Below are 26,856 nucleotides of genomic sequence, written 5' to 3'. Positions count from 1 at the left end.
CTTAAAGAGATACTTCACCGGTGGGAATATGAAGGTTTTATGAATTAAATAATTCAATGTATTATAAATGTGAAAAAAATATTGAAATCGGTTCATCCTAGCCTGAAAAAAGGCAGAAAGAGTGTTTTCATGGTCTCTCTGGCTCAAAGTAAAAAAACCTCCAGCTACCACAGTGCATTGCGCTCGCTGCCCCGCCCACCTGTTTCCGGTCTCCCGTCCCCCTCAATCCCCCTCAGTACGCGAGCTCCCGCCCCCTCTCATTCCTTATTGGTGGAAAAATTGGCGGCAAATTTGCCACCAAAAGTGTGTTGTAGTCCTCGGCCCTTCTAGCGGGACAAGAGGTTTCTCCCGAAATGACGTCATTTCGGGAGAAAATTAGATGAGAAAGAATGGGCCAAGGGGAGACTGGTTTGGACTGATATTTATTTATATTACAATAGCGATTTTATAATGATAGAACGCCGGTTCTAAATGGGTGAAGTATCCCTTTAACGACACGTATCTGAATTCGCTGTAAGTCACATTGGAGAAAAGTGTCAGATGAATAGTAAAATGAAAAATGAACAGGGGAATTTTTCTTGTGATTGAAGAAAAACTGATTGTGTTGGCTCTGTCTCTCGAGGAAACCTTCCTGTAGACGTCTAACAAATGCTGTTGTTCTTGGCAGGAACATTGCTGTGACACATTAAGTGACAACCAATCAAATTGACAGGATGGAATATTAAAGCCTGATAGTCTATTGCTGAGACACGAAAGGTTTTTTGGACGATGCAAGCAATCCAATTATATTCCAATTTGATTGTTTGATTATTTTTAGATTTCATTCAATCCTGATTATTTTATATTTTTATAGTTTATTTTCTGAATATATTTGATTCATAATAAATTCTAATTTGATTCAATACAGTGTCGATTCGATACCGATTAAATTCTGTTCAGCTAAGATTATTTTCAGATAAGATCCAATTCAGATTAGTTTCGGTTCTTGTAGTTTCTATTCCAATTCGTTACAATGTATTAGGGACTACGGATGCAAATTAGCAGCTCTCCGGCATGTTTACAAAGATGTTTAAACATCAATGTTCATTAATGTGCACTGTCCCTATTAAAAACTAAAGCATTTATTATTATTATTATTATTAATAAAAAAATAATCAGATTTGAGTACTAACAGACGATTTTATTCAGATTAGATTCTGTTCGGATTAGATTCCATTCAGATCAGATTCTATTCAGATAAATATCCTTTCAGATTAGATTCCATTATGATCAGATTCTGGAATGTTGGAGGAGTCTGTGAAGATCTTAGAATCTCTTAGAGCAGTCAGATGGTGTACTCGTGAATCCCCCCCGCCTCCCGTCCCCCTGTGTAAAAACACTCTCGCACTCCAGTAGACATTGTAGATATTTCCACAGTAGCTGTGATCAAAAACGTCTGGTCCACTTTGTAATTGTTGTTTTCAGCACAGTTTGGCCAGACGCACACATTTATCATACCACAAAATGTAATAGTTATATTTCTGGTTTGCCCAGCTCTCTTTTATTCCCCCCAGACACTCTGGTTGAGTGTCTGTTTATATTGGATCAACCCCAACGGAAATGCGAAAAAAAATCCGCAGGGCAAAAGCCCTGAGCGAACATCCGTAGGAGATGACAAAGACACGAGAGGAACTGCCCATGACGGCGACGGCGGCGTAAAAGGCGGCGAAGGCGAGTCTGCGATTCTGAGAACCGAGATCTACGGAACAGCCGCTCAAGACCGGCCTTGCAAGATGGAGATGCTTCACCGTCTCGTAAGCCTAGGAGGTCAAGCTCTGTCTGTGTATCTGATTAAATATACCGTCCGATGTATCTAATCAATACAATCAGCCTGGATGCGAATTGTTAAAGAAAAGGAAAAAAGGAGCAGGAGTGATAACAAAAAGGCCCCGGTGTTTCTGTACTGATAAACGCTCCACAACAACATGACCTAATATATTAGCAAATAACCAGCTCTAGTGAACCAGGCAAAACTGACAACAAAAATCGGCCAAATATGAAGCCTAACATACAATGCGACCGGCAGCTTTTTTTCCCCCATCGTTCTGTAACCCAGATTATTGAGACGAGGAGATCTTTTATCATATGCCCCTATTGTTGCTGACAGCAGACAATTACATTAAGTGTCTGAATCTCCTGCCCTCTCTCTCTCTTCCTTTATCAAGGCCGTCTGTGTACTTCTGGCCGAGGCACACTATTGGCTGAAGGCGCGATTCAGCTGCTGGGAGTGAGAAATTACACAGATCTGTCCCTCCGTTCTCTGTCTGAGGCCTCTGCCAACGATGCCACAATGGACCAAACACTGGCCAATAAACACAAGTGTTTTGATGCAAATAATACACTTTATCCAATAATCAGCTGTGTGAGCTGATAGGAAGCATAAAGAACGAGGAAGGTGCTTTTGGCGTTGCAGGCTGAGAGTACGTCCACAGCAGAGTTTGACTGCGGGCAGCCCGGTGGAAGAGAGATCCAACAGACTGTTGATGTGTTGGTCTTGCTCACATGCACTCATAAAAGATGCCCACACACACACACACACACACACACACACACACACACACACACACACACACACACACACACACACACACACACACACACACACCTGGCGTGTGCAATTAGGAGTGGTGATTTGTACATTTTAAGTTTATTTATTTAATAAAATAAATATTTAACACTATAAAATAGATGAGTGCGATTTTCGTGGACATTTTTATAGTAAAGCTTTTCTAATCACTTGAGTATGTCCTCATATTTTCTTTCCATGCGTTTCCCCAGGGGGAATGAATACCTTTCCCGGGCAGCGATAATGCCCAGCTCTCCAGAGCTACAGCGTTAAAAAAAATATTGGTCGTTCAATTTTTCATCCGCCAAATGTATTAGTATTCAGCGGCCCCTCCCACTGTGTCACCTCTCAGCCAATCCCAGCCCTCCAGAACCTGCCACCTGCACCACCTGTGCTCCGTGTGGACTGACACACGTCTCCAAGCCCCGCCTCCTCGCCTTTGAACTAGCATATGCCTTCTTTGTGTCAACCAGACACAAACACTGCAGCACCCCCCCCCCACCCCCCCCCCTCCACCATCCAGTGTCTCCATGGGAACAAAAAGAGCCGGTCTGCACTTGAAAGAGATGACTTTGAGGGTTGGTGGGGGGAAAGACGCAGTACCGTATATGTGCGTATGTTCATGTGGTTGAGAAGGAACTACTGCTAGACCGAGAACAAAATAAATACAAAGTTTAAAACCATCACAAGACACAAGGGAGAGGGGAAGTGGACTCTGCGGCGAGACTAGGGATGGTTGCCTGGGCCTCCGATAGGCGCCACGACGCGACTGATGTACTTATTTAATATCACCGGGGCTCAACCCGGAGAGATATGGAGGCTGCTCAACGACGCCATGAATCCTGATTCCAGCGTTGCCGCGACAACGACCACAACGCGACAACAAAGGAGAGAACAGAAGCGCAGGTCACGCACACAAGCACGCACAAGCACACACTCAAGCACACACGCACAAACACACAAGCACGCGCACACGATCGCACACACACACACACACAAACACACATACACACACACACACACACGCACACACACATACACACACACACACACACACACACAGACACACACAATCACACACACACACACCAGGGCCCGGCACAGCGGAGCACATATTCCTCTCCGAGGGGTCGCCGCTAATCTAGTCACGGCGGTGAGGGGTCGATGAGGTGGGTAGTTTGTCAGCTGGGTGCCACACCCCCCCCCCCCCCCCCTTACCGTCCCGCTGTCACCCTCTCTGTTGCCCTGCGCGGCGCCCGCCACCTGTCCCGGAGGGACGATTAAAACCCTTCTGTCTCCGCCGTCGCCGGCGACGACGCCGTGTGGCCCCTCAGCCGTTTTTTGCGACGACATCGACATGGTTGCCGTGACTCCCGGGGCCCCCGCGGTGCACCAGACGGGGGCCTCCAGACGTGGGGGCCCCCGGAGGATTTATCTAAGCTGTCTCTACAACCACTGAGGGGCAGACAGGAGGTGTGGGGGGGGGGCCCGGATCCTTGACATTTGTAACGTGAGGAGGAAATAAACCCACGGCGGCGTGGGGGGGGGGAGAGACCGGAGGAGCCGCCCGCCAGCCCGCCAGCCCCTCGGGCCTCTTGTGAGCGATGAACGAGCGACGGTGCGGTTATGCAGACAGCAATGGAGGCTAAGAGCGTTGGAGTGTTGCTGTAGCAATGATATCTGACCGCGCTGCCTGCAGGCCTGAGTGTGTGTGTGTGGGTGTGTGTGTGTGTCTGTGTGTGTGTGGGTGTGTGTGTGTGTGTGTGTGTGTTGGGCGGGGAGACATGGCAGCAGGCCCCCTATGACCTCTCTGATGCGTGCCTCCCTCTCCAGTATTGGTGGCAAAACAAAAGTTACCCCTCCCTACTGCAAAGACAGAATTGATCCGGCCAGAGGAAGCCGAAGACCTGATTTAACCATGGGGGCTGCTGTGTGAGTCAGAGTCTTGCTGTTTGGTTGGTGCATTGGTGTAAATAAATCATTAGCATGTTAGCTGTAGAGATAGCATGTTGTAGCTTCACAACGTGTGATGAGAGGGGGGTGCAATGTCTCATGGCAGAGAGTAATGATCCTCCTGAGAAGCCACGCTCCAGGGAGTGTGTGTGTCTCCGTTTCTGATTGTGTGTGAAAACGTGTGTGTGGGTGTGGGTGTGTTTGTGTGTGTGTGTGTATGTGCGTGTGTGCATGCTTGTGAATGCCTGTGTGTGCATAGGGGTATGAATGAATCTGTGTGTCTTAGCTTGTGTGTGTTTGTGTGAATGCATGTATGTGCTTGTGTGCGTCTGTGTGTGTGTGTGAGTGCATGTCTGTGCTTGTCTGTGAGAGTGCATGGCTGTGTGTGTGTGTGTGTGAGTGAGTGTGTGTGTAAGCTGTGCTGTGCGCATGTGTGAGAGTGCATGTCTGTGCTTGTGTGCATGTGTGAGTGCATGTCTGTGCTTGTGTGTGTTTGTGTGTGTGCATGTAAACTTGTATGCCCAACGGTGTTTACATCTGCACGTAGTTGCCCGTTGTTGTTTCTCAATTAGCAAGACAAAAGATAGAGGCGCCCGGTCTAGATTACCTGTCTCCACTGCGGTGGTGGGGGGGGGGGGGGGGGCTGCTTATTTATGACCGCCTCACGGCTCTAATGTTCCTGCGATCCAATGCTCGTAACGCCGACACGGCCGGGAGCGGGCGAGCAAAGAGAAGGCGATGGCGGCACAACGCTGGTAGCGGCGGAGACACAACCGGGCCGGTGAAGTCAGCGGAATGATGAAGATCACACAGGGATCTTTATCCTCCAGCCGACAACAGCGATCAGCTCTGTCCGCTGACGGAGGCAATCTGTACACGTCGGCCATTGATTTGGTTTAAGGAGAAGGAGGGAGGGAGGGAGGGAGGGAGGGGGAGAGAGAGAGAGAGAGAGAGAGAGAGAGAGAGAGAGAGAGAGAGAGAGAGAGAGATGGCTAGAGAGAGAGAGAGACAGGTGGAGAGGGAAACAGGAGAAGCTACACAATAAACAAGGATTGAAGTTGACCTTTTATTTGAACGTTTCATAACTTTAATTGTTTTTTCTGCTCCTGATGACACAGGAGAGGGAGGAGAGAGAGGGAGATAGAGAGGTGGGGAGACTGAGGGAGACAGACAGAGAGAGGTAGAGAGGGAGTGTGAGACCGATATAGAGAAATCGAGAGAGAGAGAGAGGGAGATAATAGCTTGATAGAGAGAGAAACGAAAGGGAAGGACAGAGTTATACTGTTAGTGTGAGAGAAAGACAGGGCGAGTGAGAAAGAGACGCAAAGAAAGGAGTGTGACAGACCGATATAAAGAGAGGGAGTGAGAAATGGAAACTTTTTGATTGGATTGTGAAACAAGCGACCAACACGCTAGCTATCTGTGTGCTAGCCCGCTTGCTGAAGGTGGTCTATGAGTATAATGCCGCTTTTCCACCGCACATGTAGCTCGACTCGACACGACTCGACACGACACGACTCGACACGGTAGCAGCACGGGTGCTTTTCCACCGCAAATAGTACCTCCTGGACGTGGGCGGGGTCGGCTGCGCGAAAGGGCCGTGACGTATTTGTGTACGCGACGCAAACAACACATACGCAACCCACACATGGACAGAACCCACATAACAACAATGGAGGACATCGATCGCATTACTATTATTAGCTGGCATGTTGAAGAAGTTGGAGAAGTGGAACATGTTGGCTGCGGCGCTGCTATGGATGTTACCAGCATGGTTGCCATGTCGCTCTCGTGACTTCGTCACACTCTCTGGCCAATCAGTCGCCGGCCGTCTGCCGACGTCACCTTTTAGCATCGGCTCAGCTCGCTTGGAACCTAGAGCGAGTAGGTACTAGAAAAAGCAGCCACTTCAGGTACCAGATACCATGGTACCGCGGTGGAAACGCAAAAAATGCGAGCTGAGTCGAGTCGTGTCGAGTCGTGTCGAGCTGGTACCATGCAGTGGAAAAGCGGCATAAGAGTACGAGGATAATGTATGTATTCTTTATACGTCAACACAGCCAGTATGGACAGAGAAAACATCTGCCGCGGGGTAACTAACGTTGATGAGTTTTGAATGTCAAACGACTAATAAAGGAAAACGTACTTGTTTGAACAGGTGGGCGGTATGGCTGTGAGAACGAGCTCAACAAGGTGAAAGACTCCATTCTGCTCTCATGGCTTCTCCAAGCACAGCCACTAATACCCCTTTCCTCCTGCGTTATGGTTCACATTTACACGGGCAGGGAAAGCTGTTGGAGGCTTTAGGGCTTTGCCCAAGGGCACCTTGAACATTCAATTTAGGATTAGGAGAGGGAAAGAGGGGAGAGAGGGATGGGGGCCGGGGCTGGGTCACTCTAACCCCGCTGTCTTGTACGGAGATGGTCAGTCTGCTCCACTGAGCTGGGGCGGAGACAGCCTGTTGGGTACTTCACTCCCAGCGGTGGGTCCAGAGGAGCCGCACTAGGGCCTGTCTCTCTTACAGCGCTGCCCCAGTGGGTGGAACACCGTGCGCTGGTTAACACCCCCCTGCAGGCTTTCTGGCCGCTGCCCGGGGGAGCTCACACCGTCGCGGATGGGAGCGTTGAAGACCAAGACTCCACCTCTCTGGTCAGGCGAGTGCACCAACGCTCCTGTTCAGATAATAAGGATGAATGCCTGGCAAACTTTTGTCCCATTTCCTTTTTAACGTGACTACTAACACAGGCCGTCCCATGATCCTTTGCGTCACCCGCTGGCGTCCCCGATACAAAGCCAACAAGGCATATCGCCTGGTGGTACGAAACGTGTGGCATTGTGTCCGATTGGGTGCGCTCTATTACGGGACCAGAGTGTCCCCCACCTCATTAGCACCATGCTGCCTCCGCTCTGCAGCACTGTGTAGCGACAGGGAGGTCGGAAATAGGGGTTGAGCTGAGCCACTCTGTCAAAGTTACTGCTAACACAGTAGCCACTGCACAGAACATGGAGCTAATTTGTTTCAACCGCAAAAGGCCAAAAAAAGGAGATCTGTCATTCTCTCTTCATGGTTTGTTGCCAAGGGATTTGTTAAAAGTGAAAAATAAATAAATAATTGTTTCTTACTTCCTGTGTCATTTTATTTCTTGTTTTTTAATTTATTTTGCCTTATTCTTGGTCATATATATATATGACCAAGACAACTGTCCCTGTTCAAGCTGTTTGAATCCAATCTCTCACATCAAAGAGGATCGTCACATCTGAGGGTCTTAAACAGCGATGACAGAACAGACAAGAAGGAAACAATGTTTTACCATAAAATAAAATAAATGAAAAACAACCCTGCGCTGTTCCCCACGCAAGATTGATTGAAGACGTTTGACAAAAGCACACGAGAAAAAAGAATCTGGTTCTTGTTACTTTTCCAGTACGCACTCAATACCCTCTCCATGTAGATGAGCGAGCGAGCACAGCCCAATGCGTGTGCGAGCAGACGATGATTAGTGACACACACACGCGCCCACACGCTCACACACACACACACACACACACACACACACACACACACACACACACACACACACACACACACACACACACACACACACACACACACACACACACACACACACACACACACACACACACACACACACACGCACGCTCACACAGGCCTCTTAAACAATCATGGAGCATTAGCCCCTTCATAAAGATCAATCACGCAAATTAAACACTGCACTTAGCTAATTAAATACAGTTTGATACTGTAAAAGTACACGCCGCCGCATTCACACGTTCCCAAACACTCTTTAATAGCAGGAGCGTCCGAGTATAATGGGCCGTTATTGGGCAGATATTGGGCAGACATGCTGGTTAAACATCACTCAGGCTAATGCCTGTTTCTGTGGCGATTTGGTATGGGTGTCACGAGAGTGGCTGATGGCGCTGAAGCAATCCCTTGCTCCCGTTGTCTGAGAACCGCCGTGTGCGATTGATTCGTCGAGTGTCCAAAATGTTCAATAAAATGTTGATGTTTCCGGAATAATCCAACACCATGGTGATACAGGTTGGACTAGAGGTATGTAGTTTGCCTGTACTTTTTTCTACTGAGACTACCATCATTTGAAGGACTTTCTAAACTAGGTTGTGGTTCCCCCCCCCCCCCCTCCCGCGACACACGCAAACACACACTAACAGATACAAACACAGTTAGACACACAGATACAGGGCAACGTAGAATAGAATAATGATAATAACTAGGAGTGCTAGCAGTAACGAATGGTATTCTCAGCCCACACGTGGCCCCGAACCACAACGCCCGCCCTTTTCCCCGTAGTTCACGGAGTCACGGCACTCGGGGGCGATGACAAAGGTGTCTCAAAGCTATTCGGAGTCACTAGTCAAGAGCAAATGCCGTAAATAGGCGAGTTTGAGCATTAGCGCTTATGTATTCAAATTGACAGTGTGACTCAATTTTAAGAGCTAATAACACAAATATTTGCACACTTCTTAAAGGGGATGGCCTCTGTATGCATACATAGTTTAGGGGCCTTGGCTCATTCTCAAGGGGAATTGTGAATGACATTTTACATTTTGACCACCGTACAAGTTGGACATTTTTATTCAATCAAAACCTTTCCATAAGATCAGGTATTTACATAGGGCATGTGTACCAAATTCTGTGTAATTCTTTCAGTGCTAAAAATATCTTCCTCCACTACTTTCTATTCCCAGAAAAAAATATCTAGATTGACATGACAGGTCAAAGAAGCAGAAATGTTCAGCGTGGGAAATATGACCCGTATACCGAGCTCAACGCAATTTCGGCCATCACACTCGGCGAGGCTGAGTGTTTTACTAGGACCCAAAAAATAACAGCCCCTGTGTGTTAAGTGGTACCAAACCTTTAGAGAAGATGCGCTTACCAGGAATACAAATGCGACCCTAAAGGCGTTACCAATCATAAATAATAGTATGAATCCCTGGAAATACAATAACTAAAAATATATATATGTGTATATAATATAAATAAAACAATACTCTTTGAATACCTAATATGTCACTGCTTTGGATGAAAGCATCTGTGGAATTACTGAACAGTGATCATTGGTATCCAGGAATCAAACTAGCAACTCCAATCTCTACAGTGGCGTAACTATCGGTAAGCAGGGCATGCGGGCGCGTACGGGCCCGGGCCAATCAGGGGCCCGGGCCAATCAGGGGCCCGGGCCAATCAGGGGCCCGGGCCAATCAGGGGCCCGGGCCAATCAGGGGCCCGGGCCAATCAGGGGCCCGGGCCAATCAGGGGCCCGCCCGTCGGTCTTCGAAATGTTCCACTTACGATACTCTCAATTGAGAATGCCCGTGCGCGTCACCTGGACGTGAAGGACTTAATTGACAACTTCGCTCAGAGGAAAGCCCGGAAAATGCAGCTATGATGTAAGTAAGCACATTTTTATCTATTTAAATGATCGGGTATTGCCTTTTAGTTTGTATTGTGTCTTTGGTCCTTTGGTGTGCAGTTCTTCCGTACCCCCCCCCCCCCCCCCCCCCCCCCACCCCACCCCCCCCCCCCGTCAACAAGGACATCCTGCATACGGGCCCGTCGTTGCCTTGTTACGCCACTGAATCTCTATGTTTCCATTTTGAAAGTTTCATCATAAGTACTACAGTATTACAGAGAGGGTTGCTGTGAAGGTCTTGCCAAGAATGTTGACATCACTCATAACACAGGAACAACAACATTACACAACACAAGACACCGCAGGCAGTGGAGAAACCAAGCACTTTATATTTATTTGGAGACAAAAAGCTATGGTATTCTGTATTTAGAAGTAGCTGTTGCTTTATTTGTAGCTCTTCACATAGGCCAACATCCGTTGTCAAAGTTGAACAATCCTGCCTTATAAAAGTTGAATAAAAGTATAAGCAACTAACCCGGGCTAATTGCGTCAAGTAGGGAAACAGACATTTGAAGTGAAGTGATCTGAGGGTTTGCTATTAGCATGTCACTTATTGCCCAGAAATGTTTTCCCTCTGAAGAGGCAAGGAAATTTTCTTCGCAAATCAAAGCATTTTAAAGACCTCAAACGGGTCCTCAAATTGGTCCCTTCAGAACTGTCAGGCCCACTGGGTATTGCTGAACAACCGCTGAAGAGTTTGTAAAAGTCGTAAAAAACCTTAAAGAAATTAAATTTGAATCTTCACCAGATAAATTTCAGTTGGTGGTTGGAACTGTTATTATGGTTTCTTGTAATTTTTGTAGCTCTTTCACTTCAAACAACAATGTGTGTGCCCCTGTTTGTTTCATGCTAATAAGCCTTTTTTTTATTTCTTAAGCTATGAGTGCCAATAATGTTTTGGCATATGCATTTCTCACAAAACAACAATCTCGAAAACAACTGGATGTATCCCAGCGTCATGCGAGAACGTTATGTTCCTTCATGCACTCCAAACTCTGCTAGCGGCACTGAGGCTAACGGTGTAGCCGTATTAAACGTGTCCACACTACCTCGACTACCGCTCCGCTTTGCTGATCAATATTAATGCTGACCTTATCATTCACTCAGGTGCTTTTTAAAAGTACACCGAGCAGCTCCGCTCACCAGCCTGTTTGCTGAGAGTATAAGACAGTTAGCGCCTTGAGTAAAAAGCAAACAAAGGGAAATGAAAAAATAAAACATTATTTTTTCTTTTCTCACCCTCAACGAATTGAGTCGCCATGAATAGCAACACGGCTGTCAGGGCCTGTGTGTGTATGTGTGTGTTTCCGTTGGTGTGGTGGCTAGGCTAATATGGCTGGATACTTTGTATTTGTGTGTGTGTGTGTGTGATGGTTTGGGTTTGTCTGTGTGTGTGTATGTGTGTGTGTGTGTGATGGTTTATGTGTGTGTGTGTGTGTGATGGTTTATGTGTGTGTGTGTGTGTGTGTGTGTGTGTGTGTGTGTGTGTGTGTGTGTGTGTGTGTGTGTGTGTGTGTGTGTGTATGTGTGCGATTGTGTGATACTTTGAGTGTGTTTTCTGCGATGTTCTTCGCCTGCGCATGAGTGCGGAGAATCCCAGCAGGCCTCTGGAACCTAATGATCCGAACTCCAAAGGCGAGGAGGCGGGGAACATACACAAACTACACAGACGTACACAAACCGCCTACCGAGCGACTCCCCGCGCCGCCGCACACTCCACCAGTCAACACACCCAACTTCGCATACTTTCACCCTCACACCCCGCACCTTTTTGCGTGATAGGCTAGCCTCCCTCCCCTTTCTCCGCGACTCTCTGCTGGAGGTAATTCCGCTAGCTGCTTTTGCCTCGGCATCCACAAAGTAACAAAAGACAATATTTGATTTGAGTTTGGAGGGGGGCGGAGGGGAAGGCGGTCAGGCTGCTCGCGGCGACCGAGTGTTTGCGGTAGCTGTGGCGCGGACCCGGCCCGGTAATTTGCAGCGAGCGGTACAAACAGAGATAGGACGGTGTTTACACGGAGAGAGTGGTGGCACCGGGGTCAGCCGGCACTCTGCATGATGGGAATGACAACGAGGTCCCGGAGCGATCGCAGCCTTCCTGCCACGCGTGCTCCGGTCAACACAGGCAGCGGCGGCACAACGCAGAATGTGGACAAAATGTTAAACTGGGAACGTCGTGTCAAGAGATGCTGTGGATAAGAATATCATTTTTGCTACTTGTGTTTTTTTTCCCTTGGAGAGTGCCTGAGAAAATGGCCTCAGCCCTGCTGTTGGCAAGGATTTACAATGCACTCGACTTTGCCCGATTGCGTTGGATATTGTAGTTTAAATTCCTGAGCTAAGTAGGTTTTTTTATCTTTTAGTCTTTTAGCTTTTGAGTCTTAATTTTTATAGAACGTATTTTTTGCTCTTTTTTATGCTCTTCATGTTCATAATTATAATTCTGAATGTGAAAGTAAGAACTCAGTTACATGCCATGAAGGAGCAGGTGTTGGAATTTTTTCCTCAAGGCTTTTGTGGGGTCAAACCTAGTAAATTGACCCCCAATACAGGCTTTTTAGAGTCAAAATCAAATCCGAAAGTTGAATTACCAAACACAAATTCAAGGACATTTTAAGTCCAGGGATAGTTTCACTCCCCTGAGAGCCTCATTAATTTCTGACCCAGCTAAGGACCAATTTCCTTCTCTAAATTTTTGTACAAAATATGGTTTTTATTTCGGGCCCTTCAGCCAGTATTCAGTTACTGTTTATAAACATAAAATGTTTTGTATTGCAATCCAATCTAACACAATCAAAGTAAATTGAATCTAATTGAATAATACCTCATCTGATACAACCCTATCTAATATAATACAATCTAAGATAATTGTATGCAATTAATATATCATAACCTAACCCTAGCCCCCCCAACCCATTCTAATGCAAACGAATCTAATGCAATCTAATGTCACCTATTACAATCTAATCTTATCAATAGGGAGGTAGAGGTTGGAGACAGAGGATCTGGCCGTGGGCCTCTCAGCTATAGACGTACCAGGGTCCAAGTGACAGTGGGAAGGATTCTGGAATGGTTTTCAGCAGATAGGAAGGAAACTTGCCATGCTTGTAACAGATATGGAGGAACAGGGCTACGGAGAGATGGATGATTGACGGCCCGGTCCCTGGCATTAACCTACCGGTCCGGGGCTCCACGGAGAAGTAGGGCTGGCCATGGATGATGCTGTAGATGACCCGAGCGCTGTTCCCGTACGTGGGGTCGTCGGCGTCCGTCGCCGCCACCTGCACCACCATGGTCCCTGCGCACGGAGGAATGAGAGGAAACAGAAAAAAAACACCTTTCAGCAGTTTCCACGACAACGAGCGCCCATTCAATCTGGGCTGATTATGGAAATGGTAACTATATCAGTGTCAATGTATGACCAACTGCGGGAGAACTGAGGAAGAAAGGGAAACAATTATATGGTGAATGAAAGGGGAAGGAAAATGGTGGCTTGGAAGTGGCCTAATGCAAAACCAGTGTTACTTTCCTTTTTAATCCAAGTACTCATTTTCTTTTCCGGTCTTTGTTTGTCAGTCTTAGTGTTGGCTTCCTCTGTGTTTTGTATTTGTTTGAAATTTCATGAAACCATTCACGGGTTTGGAAGTGGTATTTCTCCCCAGAGTGGACTGAAATCCTTCGAAGCGCCAAATCTGGTGTTGTCGTGCAGCTTTTCTGGCACGCTAAAGATCCCGACACCCCTCAGCAAACACAGAGTTGTCGCCATCATTTGGGAGGGACGGTGTGGCGAGATTAAAACGGTACTCTGTGCCCTTCCTGGAATCCTTTTTATTTTCGTAGTCTTTTTCGGTTTCCCCCTGAAACTCCAATCTGGTGTTGGTAATTCAGCAGCGGAATAAGTCTTGGCTCGTAGCTCGGCACGCTAAAGAGAGAACCGGCACAAAGGCATTATATTCTGTTCAGTTCATCAACGCCCCTCTGCTATCTCTATCCCCTCTGAATTCATTTTGGTTTTTACAGATATCTGGAGAGAAGCTCTCGCCAATCGAGGCGTTTCCAGTTCAACCACATAATCCCAGGGAAGCTTTATTTTCTGTATTGCACTCTTTGTTGGCGGTATATGGTTTGCTTTCGGTACCCCGGCTAAGGACAATGTCCTTCAATTTCAACAAACATTCAGGGCTTTCCGGACTACCAACACGTCTCTGGGAGTGTTGGCAAGCAAGAGAAAACAAGCCAGAACTTTTGTTTTAACAACATCTATACCCCGTTATGTTCGGTCCACAGAGTCGCACATACACGCTTCACAAAAAGTAACTCCACCTTCAAGCAGCTAACTCTGAAGCCAACATTTGTGTCTTTTGTGTATGTTGATGATGTAAACATACTCTTCCGTTGGCACAACTATCCCCTTGTTTACCTGACATTAAGCTACGACGAACTGTCGTAGCTAAATGAAGAACTGTTGAGGACTTGCTGTTCATCTTCTATAGCGACAGAGATCTAGGCTGGTGGAATCTGTTCAGCTCGCTGTACCCACTATTGTTTGGAAGTGAACCGATGGTTTTAAAACCACAACCCTTGTTTAGAGTTGCTTATTTCTGACATAAATCATTGATTTATGAGCTAGTACTACTACTACTACTCTTGGCTTTTCATCGCTACGGCGACGCAGCTTCACGTTATCTCAAATCTATTCTGTTGTGCTGTACCACTTATGTTGGGAGAACACATTATAAACACAGTTTTCCCACCGCAGCCATATGCTTGCGTGCTTTCCCTGACCTACACTGTTGAGGGAAGAGCAGTAGAGTACCGGCTCTGGGCTTGTGATTCCTACAGCGATAGACATCTGGAGCCATTCCGCAGCGTGTATACGCTGAGTGTTTCAAGAATCGATCACACTGCTTTGATTACTCCTTGCATGCCTCACCGTTGAGTGAATGCACGGAAATGTGCGCAGCCATTATAACCCTCTTACGAAGCTTACGCCGATATATATCAAAACAACTCCAGCATGGGTTCAGCTATTATCGTATGGTATTGAACGGAGGCATCAGGTGAGTTACAGATTATAAGCGACCGGATTTCGTTGATGTGTGTGAGTCTCTGGTGTTGGTTTTGGACGGAGGATCAGTGTATGTGCTGGGTCCTGTGATCAACCTAGCTGCTGTGGCTGCCAGGTCTGGCTAATCTCCCTGACTCACAACAATACCTGGTGGGTCATTACTGCTCGCTCTCCATCTCACTGGGCCTTTCATCCGCGCTGTGGCATACCGCGCCGCACCTGAACAGCCCTTCACTCTTTCTCTATCTTTCTTTCTTTCTTTTGCCGTTGCACTCTCCAGCTATATTACCGTAGCTCTCTTGTTCTCACTCCCTCCCTCTTGCCGTCTCAAACTCCAAACACAATTTTCTCTCTCTCTCTCTCTCTCCCTCTTTCTCTCCCTATGCGCGTTCTTTCTCCCCCTTTTCTCCCCTCTTTCTCTCTCACTTCATTGCTCATTTTCTACACTCTCTCTCTCTCTCTCTCTCTCTCTCTCTCTCTCTCTCTCTCTCTCTCTCTCTCTCTCTCTCTCTCTCTCTCTCTCTCTCTCTCTCTCTCTCTCTCTCTCTCTCTCTCTCTCTCTCTCTCTTATACTTGGTAGGTTGGTAAACCCATGAGCACCTACAGTGGAATCAGACATCGGAGAGAGAGGAAATCTCCAGGGCTCCTGTCTATCATAGGCATGTTACAGCTCCATGTCTTTAAGGAGCAGTAGGGGTTAGGGCATCTTGCTCAAGAATGGTAGACAGCTAGACATTCAGGTTTTTTTAACCCGGCACCTTTCAGCTTGGACTCCGTTATAACCACCAGGCTTTCCCCGCCAAAGATTCACTGGTAATGGCTGCTGGGGTTCACAACGATGCCTCATAAACACCCCCCCTCCCCACCCTCTCCAGATAATAACACCTTGTTTACAGCGCTGCAACACACAGCAGAGCGACATTGCTGCTGATTTGACTGAACTCGACCACTGCATCCCAAGACACAGCAACTGCAGCGACAGGGAAAGGCCATCTGGGATGTTCAAATGGGCTTTTGCTTCCAGTATGGCGTCCATAGACATATCCATAAGCAGCCATGCAATATTGATGTTCTCAGGGAACATCTAAAAACAACGGAAGTTGTTTTGGCGATTGATTAATGGACGGCATAAATATCCGCAGAAGTTGAGTTCCTGATTTTAAAAAGTCTATTTTTTTGTTTGGCATTCTTTAAATCACGTTGTGGAATGTTTTTTGCTTATATCTCCCTCAAAGGTCTCTCTGCGGTTCTGACAGGTTTTATGACTATTTTAAACTGATTGTATTCCTCCTCGTCCTTGTTTTGTTTTCCGTTTTTAAGCACGTTGTTTTGCCACTTTTATGGAAAAAGATGCCATACACAGAGCAAAAGATTGATCGCTGAGCGCCTTCGGAGCGTTGCCATAAAGCCCGCTTCCAGGGTCGTCGCAGTCGTCGCCGGCGACAACCGCTGAAGTATCCATCGCCAACGTTTCCCTACCAGGAAGCGACGGTACGTCAGCCGCAGCGCATGCCACCGACGCCAAAGCCGCCGCCAGGCCCCGACAGCGAAACACTCTCGGCGAGACGTTGATGAAGTGACCTTGAGATATAAAAGCATTGTTTCTCCCCCCGCGATGTGCCTTCTGGAGCCGAACGCCGGTGCTGATGAACGGTCGCTTTATGCTGGGATATTTCACTTTAATAGCCGGCAGCTATATCTGTGAGCCCAGAGCCTGTACTGTAGCGGTTATAAAGGAAATGGCCCCGGTGATATTTTACTTTGAGGCAAACAGCGTAATAAAAACCTACTGCTGGCGTTTCGACGCGCGGGACGTGTTGAACGACCAGGTTTTACTGGGATAAGTGATGTCGGCAATCGCATATTAGAAGCTCTCTGTCCTGCTCGTAAAACGACAGAAGAGAGGAGAAAGACAAATGGAGGGAATTTATAGGGCGCTTTTCTAAACACAACTCACAGGCGGAAAAAACAACTTTCAGTTGTGTCTCTCTCCCTCACTCTTCCTCTCTCTCTCTCTCTCTCGCTCTTGTGTCTCGTTATATTACGTAACATTACGTTAATTTAGCAGACGCTTTTGTCGAAAGAAACTTGCAATAGGTGTATTCAGCGATGAAGATATAAGCCCAAAAGGTGCAACAATCAGCACAGTACATAAAAATTTATTGGCTTATTGTCTCCCAGAAGCAAAAAGTCTCATCCATTCATACACATTGACACGTTCAGAAATGTTCTCCTGTTCCCTCACAATTGACAAGTTCAGAAACGTTCACCAGTTCACACACATTCAACCATACCCCCTCACCAATAACCACATGCATTTTAAAACCAATTCACACACAGATTTGCAGCTTCACACCCATTGACACATTCCTTGTAACCAACAACAACATTCTTACACACATTCACCCATTCAATATCTTTTCACATTTGTTACATTTACACATTCACCAAACACTAATCTATTAAGCGCAAACTCTCTCTCTCTCACACACACACACACACACACACACACACACACACACACACACACACACACACACACACACACACACACACACACACACACATTCACAAGGTCAAGAAACATACATCAATTCACAAACAAAACTCAAACACACACACACACACACACACACACACGTACATTCACATATTCACCCATTCACACATCTAACGTGTCCCAAGCCATGCAAGTCCAGAGGTGGTCTGTGTCTGGGAGACCTCTGGGAGACAGCGCCACATAACATAATACCCAGGTGGAGCCAGGGTGTCCACCCTCCCAGCCATCCCCAGGGGAGAAGGCCCTCCTGGGGCCGAGGGAGCCTAGAGCAGGCCCGCTCCGGTAGATCACCAGATGTTAGTCATGACAGCTGGTATTACAGGCTCCCCATAACACCAAGGTCACCTGCATGACGGGGCGATGAAGGAGAGTTCGCCCGCCATTCTAAATCTCTATTATGGGATGGTATTTAAAATCACTTTACACAAGCTTCAGCTGATTGGCCGGTAGGTTATCGTTCAGCTTTGACTTGATGGGGCTTTCGACAACGATTTATTTAGTTTTTTAAGGTGATCCCTTCTCTGCTCTTTTCTCTCCTCTCCTCCTCTCTCGCTTTTCTCTCTTCTTCTCTCCTCCCCTCCCCGCTCCTCTCCCCTCCTTTTCTCTCCTCCTCTTCTCTCCCCTCCTCCCCTAACCTGTCCTCTCCTCTTCCTCTCCTCTATGCCTTCCCTCCTCTCTCCCCTTCTCTGTACTCTCGAGACAATTCTCCGCTTGGCCTTAGCCTAATAGTCTCCACATGGCAGAGGATGTCTGTTATTATTAACGCCTGCTGATAAAAAACATTGAGAGGGGGGTGTGTAAGTCATGTGAGCTCCCCTGATGAATGGAACGACGTGATTGGTTCTGCTCGACGAGCCTGTCATCTGCTACTCACTTCGCCCTGTCAGCCCAACTTCCATTTTTGTCCGTCTTCATTTCCTTGATGGATCAAAATGTCCACCTTTTTTAGTATCTATTACCGGGGGATGGGGACAAAACGGCGTTTCCCCATCAATTCCGCGGCTTGGCTGAGCAACTGTCACCTGGCAGTAATGGAAACAAATATGGCAGCGGTGGTTTGAGTGGGAGTGGCGCGATGTGAGTTAGGGAGTTAAGAGTTTTAAACCTACAATCAATATTAATTTATTATTTTCAATAATTTACTAGTACAGCAGGGTGTAGGTGTGCACGTGGTTTAGGACGAGGGACTGATCGACGAATCGCCGGCTTTATTGTTTAGAAAATCGAAAAATACAGAAGTTGCTTACCTGTCTCTGCAGTAACATAATATCTACCAGTTCAAATTCCAACATTTAAGATTGATCACTTTCCACATTGAATGACATTTTTAAATTGTGATAATGATAGCAGACGTTATATCCAACATAAACATTGTTATATACAGTGTTTCATACCATTATAGTTAATGATCCTGTCTGTCCAAGCGTTAAACGTAAGCGCCCCTCCGCGAAAAGGCAGATTATAATGAGGATTAATTTGCTAAGGATGGCGTTTATGTCGTGATATTGTAATATAAAGAAAGCGAAAACAATTGAAATCAGCCTTTTAAGCACGCTACGTTGCGGCGCTTTGATGACTGCCCACCGTGATTAAGGTGATTATATTTGTTCACAGCCACACCTGCTTCCCTCCTTCGCGGTTAGGCACGGATATTGCTTTCAGTCTAATTTAGACATGTTTGTTTCGTAAAATACCGCTTTTCCCTACAATACGCCAAGTTTCACACAGTTTAACACCTTCTTCTCCCTCTTCATTTACTTTTTATCATTCGTTTATTTTTCGGTCGTTTTTCATCATCGTGGATAACATTAATTGATAATCTGGGATCAACTGTCTTGTTAGCCTTCTCCGCTTGTCCTTTGAATAACCCTTCCCGGTATATCATTCCTGGAACATACCATTCGCTCCATCGTCTTTTTGAGGTGGTGGTGTTGGTGGTTGGGGGGGGGGGGGACGACAGTGGTGGGGGGGGTCATGAATTAGACAGGAACAATGACAGCTGGATGAAGAAGTGGGGGGGCCCGTAAATCCAACCGGTGGTGGCCTTGGGTTTGACATTACATTCCCTGAGCTTGTAATGAGGAGCCCGGTCAGCCTTTACCGGGCCCTTGGCTCTGGACGAGCGAGGACTGCTCTCAGCCAAGTCTCTCTCTCGCTCTCTCTCTCGCTCTCTCTCTCGCTCTCTCGCTCTCTCTCTCTCTCTCTCTCTCTCTCTCTCTCTCTCTCTCTCTCTCTCTCTCTCTCGCTCTTCCACCCTCTCTCTCTCTCGCTCTCTTTCTCTCGCTCTCTTTCTCTCGCTCTTCCACCCTCTCTCTCTCTTGCTTTTCCTCTCTCTCTCTCTCTCTCTCTCTCTCTCTCTCTCTCTCTCTCTCTCTCTCTCTCTCTCTCTCTTGTCCAGCGTCAGACGTCACCCCCGCGACCTCCCGGCTCCCTCTCCTATCTTTTATTTGCCCCCCAACGTCTGCCCACTTCTCTCCCGCTACGTGTGAATGGCCGAGCACCACCTCTAATTACTTTAATTAATTAAATTCACGATTTCCTCTAAATTGAAGCCATTTATCAGAGATGGGGAGTAATGATTTAAAGACGTCTATAAAGGAGTCGTAGAGGACGAGGAGGGGAGAGAAAGAGAGAGAGAGAGACAACGTGGCCCTCCCTCCCTCCCCCCTCCCTCCCTCCCTCCTCCCTCCCTCCCTCCCTCCTCCGCCTTCCACCACCATGGGTCATATAATTGGGTGGAGCGGGTATTTACGGGGAGAGATTGGACGGCTCCCACGTTGTGGTGGATGAAGACCTTCCACCCAGGGTGCTGGGTCTGTAAATAAAGCTGACCGAGGTCACCCTGTTTCTGGGCTCGTACCGCGCAACGCTCGCCCCGCTGGCTGGGGGGGGGGGGGGGGGGGACAGAATAGGACTTATCTCCGCTTTAACACACAACACCGCGGGGCCCCTATGCCGCTAATCCTCTGGTTCCTTAAGCCACTAGCCTGAGCCCCGTGAACACCTCCCACCTCCTCCAGCACCAGCGCCACTGTGGCTTCATTATCCACACGTCCGCCTCCCTTCCCCAGCCCCCACCCCCACCGGCTGCCCCCCCCCCCACCGTATCCAGCTCTATTATGCCCGGGCCCCCCCACCATCATCACCTCCTCCTCCGCCTCCAATTGCAAAACCAACTCCATCCACCTCGACATCCTTCAGGCCCATGTCAAAGACCTCCATTCCCACCACCCTCTTCGCATACATCCTCTCCTCCGCCATCGCCACCACCTCCTACTCCATCCCATCCACCTCTTCCACCCACATCCCCTCCATCCCCCTTCACCACAACCACCGCCATCCCTACCCCCTTCCCCCACCACCTCCATCTCCACATCCACCACCACCTCCAGACCTAATACCATCGCTGCCATCCACCACCTCCGTCTCCACATCTGTCCCCTTCTTCAGCCCCCACCACCTCCTCCACCGCGTCCCATTCCTTCACCTCCACCACCACCTCCATCCCCTCCACCACCACCACCACCACCTCCGTCCGTCGCACCCTCCACCACCACCTCCATCTCCCCATCCGTCTCCTTCTTCAGCCTCCACCAGCGGCTCATCCCGAGCCCCATACATCCTGCGGGCTCATGCGTGTCATAACCCCCCCCCCCCTGGAGACCCCGGTGCCAGAGTGGGCTCAGTCCAGACCGCGCCCTCGCCCCCCGGGAGCGAGCCCCCGCCTCCACCAATCCGTCCGGCGTGCTTCAAGGGGAGATATGGATGTTGCTTGTTGAGGCGGAAGTGGCGACGGAATGAACATGAAGCAGAGTTTTCTCTCATTAGCGTCTTCATCAGAGAGGCTTCTGCGTTTCCCCCTCGGGTCCTCCCAGCGTCGGTGCCGACGGTTGAGCGGTTCTGCGTCGGAGATCCAGCAGTGCATCGCTCATCAGACGACACAGATGACGGATGAGCTTTATCACACCAACAGCTCGTTTCCCCTCCTTCTGGTACGAGCGCGCTGCTCTGGTTGAATTATCACTGGGAGTCTATGTCGGGGGCGGGCTGTATCGTCCCGACCAATGATAGAGTATACGTTGATGTCTCAACCCCCGAAGGATCGACAAGTAGCCAATCACATGGTGGATTGCTTCTGTGTTTCGCCTCGTTTGGTTGTCTTTTAAATGGGTCATATGTTACTTTGAGTGGCGGTTCTGTTATCGGCCGACCGGTTCACCATTTAGCCGAATTGGCAGAGCAGTGTGTGAAGGGCTGACCGGTTGCATAGATGGATGCGATGAGGAGGAAGAGGCAGAGTGGCCGAACGATAGATGAAGTTGAAAGAAACAAAGCAGTGTAAGAAGATTAAAAAAAACAAGGGCAGAGCAGGTCAAGGATGGAACGGCACGAGGATAAAAGCAGAGCTAACAGGCTGTGTGAGGCTAACAGGTGATGTGAGGAGAGAGAGAGAGAGAGAGAGAGAGAGAGAGAGAGAGAGAGAGAGAGAGAGAGAGAGAGAGAGAGAGAGAGAGAGAGGAGAGAGAGAGAGAGAGAGAGAGAGAGAGAGAGAGAGAGAGAGAGAGAGAGAGAGAGAGCGGGAAGGGAGAGAGGAGTGAGATGAGCGAGACGATCCCCCCAGCCCAGAGTCGCCCTCCAACCTACCCAGCGGGACATCTCGGGCACACCGGCCATGTAGGGCCCGTCCAGGAACTTGGCTCGTTGTCGTTGATGTCCTGCACCTTGACCACGAACTCGGAGCGCGGCTCCACGGGCTGGTTGGTGACGCGGTCCACGGCCTGCGCCTGCAGCGTGTAGTAGGCCTGCGCCTCGCGGTCCAGCCGCTTGGTGGCGTGGATGTCGCCGTGTTCTCGTCGATGGTGAAGATGGAGGCGGCGCCCTCGCCGACAGCACGTACTTCACCTTGCCGTCGCCCCGTCAACGTCCGAGTGGAGCTGGGTGGGAGAGAGAGAGAGAGAGAAAGAGAAATGGTTTGGGTCTGGATGAGCTAATTGGATGGGCGGCAGTAGCTCAGGAGGTAGAGCGGGTGTGCTGGTAGTGCTGGTTCGATCCCCGGCTTCTCCTAGCTGAGTGTCGAGGTGTCCTTGAGCAAGGCACCTAACCCTGACTGATGTCGTGATGTCGAAGACAGACATCCTGTCCGTCTTCGACAGCTGCTGCTGGAACAGAGACTTCCAACTCTCCAGCAGTAGCGCCCCAAGGCCAGATATGCGCCCAGCGGGAAAAATGATGATGATGATGATAATTAGCATATTAGCATGAGCTAATATGCTAGTCGGGCGCCTCAAAAGAGGTATTCTCCCGTGCGTTTCCTTCACTAACTATTGACTGTGAGCGATGAGAGTTCTTGCTAATTGTCCTCAAATTAGCTCTTCATTCTTTCCGACGGCACCTTTAATGTCTATAAGAACACAAGTAAATAATTGTTTGTAAGACGTGCCCAAACGGCAGAAAACCACATAGTGTTGTTTTTGTACCTTTATTTTTCCTTTGTTAAAGTGTTACACTGCTCTGTAAATGTTGATTGACATGTTTCCATGCCAACAAAGCTCTTTGGAATTAAATTTAACACAGAGAAAGAGAAAGTTGGAGTGCGAGAAGGTTTACTGTTACGCGTACAATTAGTTACAATTGCACACTTCACAAAATACTTTATCTGTATAGGTTTTGCCTATAATTTCAAAGTTTCCAGGCATTAAAGCTCTTTGTATGTGAATGTGAAGTAATGTTATTGGAATGTCATCAAATGGGGAGAGAGAGAGAGAGAGAGAGAGAGAGAGAGAGAGAGAGAGAGAGAGAGAGAGAGAGAGAGAGACGGGGGGGGGGGGGGGGGGGGCAGTAGGGAGAGGGATAGAGGTTTGGGTGGTGGGCAGTAAAAGTGATATAGTTTTATATTTATCTAATGTCATTTGTCTTTCATCCTTTTTTAATTTTCTATTTCCTGTAGTTTTCATAACTTAACAGAATGTCCCCCAAGATTTTGAAACTTGATATGCAGGTCCATTACTTTCCGAAAGACTACATTTCCCACGAACTACATTCGTTTTACCATCCGACTGAACTGTGAAGCTTCAACACATTAATAGCCTTATGATCTTCAGGAAAACACAACTCCTCCAACGGATCCTTCAAACACAAATAACCGTTATTCCTTTGAAGGGGGCTGAAAATAGCCGTTGTGGTGCTGACAAGCAGCATTAAAACATGCCATAAATAAAGTCCACAACATCACACCTCGGAAAAATAAAGTCAACAACAAATTATTCCATGGGCACTTCCTGTTCCTTTTTCCGTACGCCTCACTTTTACATTACGCCACTTACGTGACAGAATATCATCTTGAATAATCAACGCGAATAATGTGTATCTCAAAATGGCAGTTGACAATGGCTTCTCAACCTCTACTCAAAGCAACACACGCTTTAAATACACGCAGACAAACAAACAAGACTCAACTCTGCACGACGCCTGTCCACCATGTCAAATATGTAAATAAACAACACAATGTTACATACATTTCAATATATAATACGCTATTTGGTCGACGCTTTTGGCTCCAAAGTGTCTCAGGCGTCACGATGCCTGTCCACATCTTTAAATATGTAAACAGGTTATATATAGTCAAAGTCAAAAGTCAAAGTGGTATATTGTCATTTGTGCAGGAAACCCAGGGTCATTCTGGGCATTGAAAATATTTTTGACCTTGCAGGCAAACAATACGTAGGAGGCATAACAGATGAACAAAAGAGTCACAAATAAAATGGCAAAAAAGATTGAGTAGTGAGATAATAAAAGATAAATAAAAAAAATATATACATAAATAGAAAAGGGTATATAAATATGGGGTTTATTATTCCAAGGTGTATATCTATATATATATACACCTTGGAAAAATAAACCCCATTTAATATATATTATATTATATATATATATATATATATATATAAATGCCATATTTGGATTTGTCTGAGGCGTGAAGATGTCAATGATGCGGCACACCGTGTCAAACGTATAATAAACATTTATGATTGCCATTTGATGGAAGCTTTTCTCCAAAGCTTTTCTAACAACAGCCTGAGTGCGTTGGTTCCTCGAACAGAGGAAGCGAGAGGCTATTGATCTGAATCGCGGGGATGATTTTTGGCACGGATTCAGAGTTCAGTAGGGCGGGCACGGATAGTCTAGCCGCGCGTGGGGTGTTTTTTACTGCCAGGTGAAACGGTCTGGGTTCGATCCCGGTGTTCGCTGTGTAACCTGTAGGCATCCTTGACTGGCTGATTGACTGAGCCCTACCTGCTCCATTCACTGGAAGTCCGTCGGGATGAAAGCATCCGCTAATGACTTAAAGGTGGTGACATAGATTGCCTGTCACCTGAAATGAAATTCTACGAACGAGTGACCAAAGTGGGGAGCCCAGACCTATAGTTAATTTCCCAGGGTGCGCCTTTCTCCGAGGGAATGCCCGCTGTTCCGCGGACGTTCGATTCATTAAAATAATGGAGTGTGTTGTTTGTGCTGCGTCATCAACCGCCCGCGACGCACATTGAAGCGGACGAACTGAACGCACCTTAATGATTCTGAATAAGGGCGTGCTGACCCGTCTGCCTACAGTACTTAGCTGACCAGCGCTAAATACCTCACACGCGACTGTCCTCCGCACACCGAGCCCGGGGCCTCTAATTGGGCTTTAAACTCTGCATTCTCACCTTGTAAACAGCGGGAGCGGCGAACAACAGAGAACAGTACACAAAGGCTCGGTAATGAGGGCTATAAGTGGAGCTACGCTGCTGCCAGGCACCTTGACAAGGATTTTTTCCGAGAATATTTCTGACTGTTTGCAATCAAGTCACGCACCCCCGAGTCAATTAGAGCTTCTTTGTGGGTTTTTCATATAATAAAATGAGTTGTTGGTATATTTCATATTGTCATAAAGGAAAAAGGCAGTTCTGGAAAATCGACATGATTTCCGAGGATACACACACGGCGAACACTGGGTAAATGAACATGGTGTTCTTTTTCGTCCTCTCTGTTCTAGTCGTTATACAATCTTAGCAAAGCTAACGCATTTCTTTGGACAACTGGGGCAAATGTACAGAATGAAGATGTAGCAGTGCTCATGTTTGAAAATAAACCAGCCCTTTTTTCACCCCTCCCCCACCCTCTTTAGAATATATTGAACACCTCTGACAATTGCTTTCTCTACACATAATACAACGTGCGCCATTGTATCCCCCCCCCCCCCTCTCTCTATTCTCTCTGTTTGAATGTCTGCTTTGATGGTATTTCGCCAGAGATGTGCGTTCACGTTCCCTGTCAATAGGAGACGGGGAGGGGGGGGAGAGGAGGGGGGAGGCGGGAGGGGGATCGGGGGGCTATTGTGTTGCATGGTATACTGTGGGCAGGTACGGCGCCCGGCACTAAGAAGTACAAGGTCTTTTACTAATGGGTTCCAAGCCTTCGTGTGGAGGATAGGAGGGTTCACCTGCTACGAGGTCAGCTGTGTGGGCGTACGTCTGTCCACAACACTCTCACCCCCCGCCTGGCTCAACATGTGGGCTTCAGGTCTAGCACGGCACACACCCAGGCTTCTCACCTGTCGTCCCTAACGCTAAAAACAAATTCCCCTCTCTCTCTCGACCCTGATGACCTGCTGCGTAATGACATCTGAATTCACAGTTGATAACCAAATGATAAAACGGTGATCATCAAATAGCACCCGGAGGAAAAAAAAGATCAGTTTGAGACGATATTAAATTTCCCATGGTGCACTTTTCTCCCGCCGATCCAAGCACATTAAAGGAATTAAAATAATAAATCTGTGTCGAATGTGTTCCCGCGGCGTCCGCCCTGTCCTGTCCGTGAGGGCGCGAAAGAGGACATCAAGGAAGACAGCACCCTCTCCGAGATGGATTCAGCCCCTCCCCGGGAGAGGCAGTGTGAGGGGGAGTCACTCTGCCGGCCCCAGCTGGGACGCCTCCTTCTGGTAAACACTCAGACACACTCCGCTGAGATGTCCGACACGGCATGGACGACGGGGTCAGAGGTCGGGGACCAGCCGTTACGCATGATCTGCTCCGCCATTGGGCAGGACTCATCTGCGGCTCGCTCGCCCGGCGGCCCGCACCTCTATTCATCTCTCTCTCTCTCTCTCTCTCTCTCTCTCTCTCTCTCTCTCTCTCTCTCTCTCTCTCTCTCTCTCTCTCTCTGGATG

General features: G+C 47.8%; 1 protein-coding gene across 1 annotated transcript in view; it reads right to left on the bottom strand.

The window, feature by feature from the left end:
- Positions 1-26,726, bottom strand: part of LOC132452917 (cadherin-7-like) — a 48,107-nt gene extending 21,381 nt beyond the window's left edge. The window contains 7 exon segments of the mRNA XM_060045752.1: positions 13,196-13,315; positions 22,286-22,339; positions 22,342-22,491; positions 22,494-22,532; positions 22,535-22,561; positions 22,564-22,579; positions 26,643-26,726. Coding sequence (XP_059901735.1) covers positions 13,196-13,315; positions 22,286-22,339; positions 22,342-22,491; positions 22,494-22,532; positions 22,535-22,561; positions 22,564-22,579; positions 26,643-26,726 — 490 coding nt within the window.
- Between the last annotated feature and the right edge of the window lie 130 nt (positions 26,727-26,856).

Source organism: Gadus macrocephalus, chromosome 23 (genome assembly GCF_031168955.1).
Source record: "Gadus macrocephalus chromosome 23, ASM3116895v1".
NCBI lineage: Eukaryota > Metazoa > Chordata > Actinopteri > Gadiformes > Gadidae > Gadus > Gadus macrocephalus.
The sequence above is the reverse complement of the archived record's forward strand: the minus strand, read 5'-3'. Positions and strand labels throughout refer to the sequence as shown.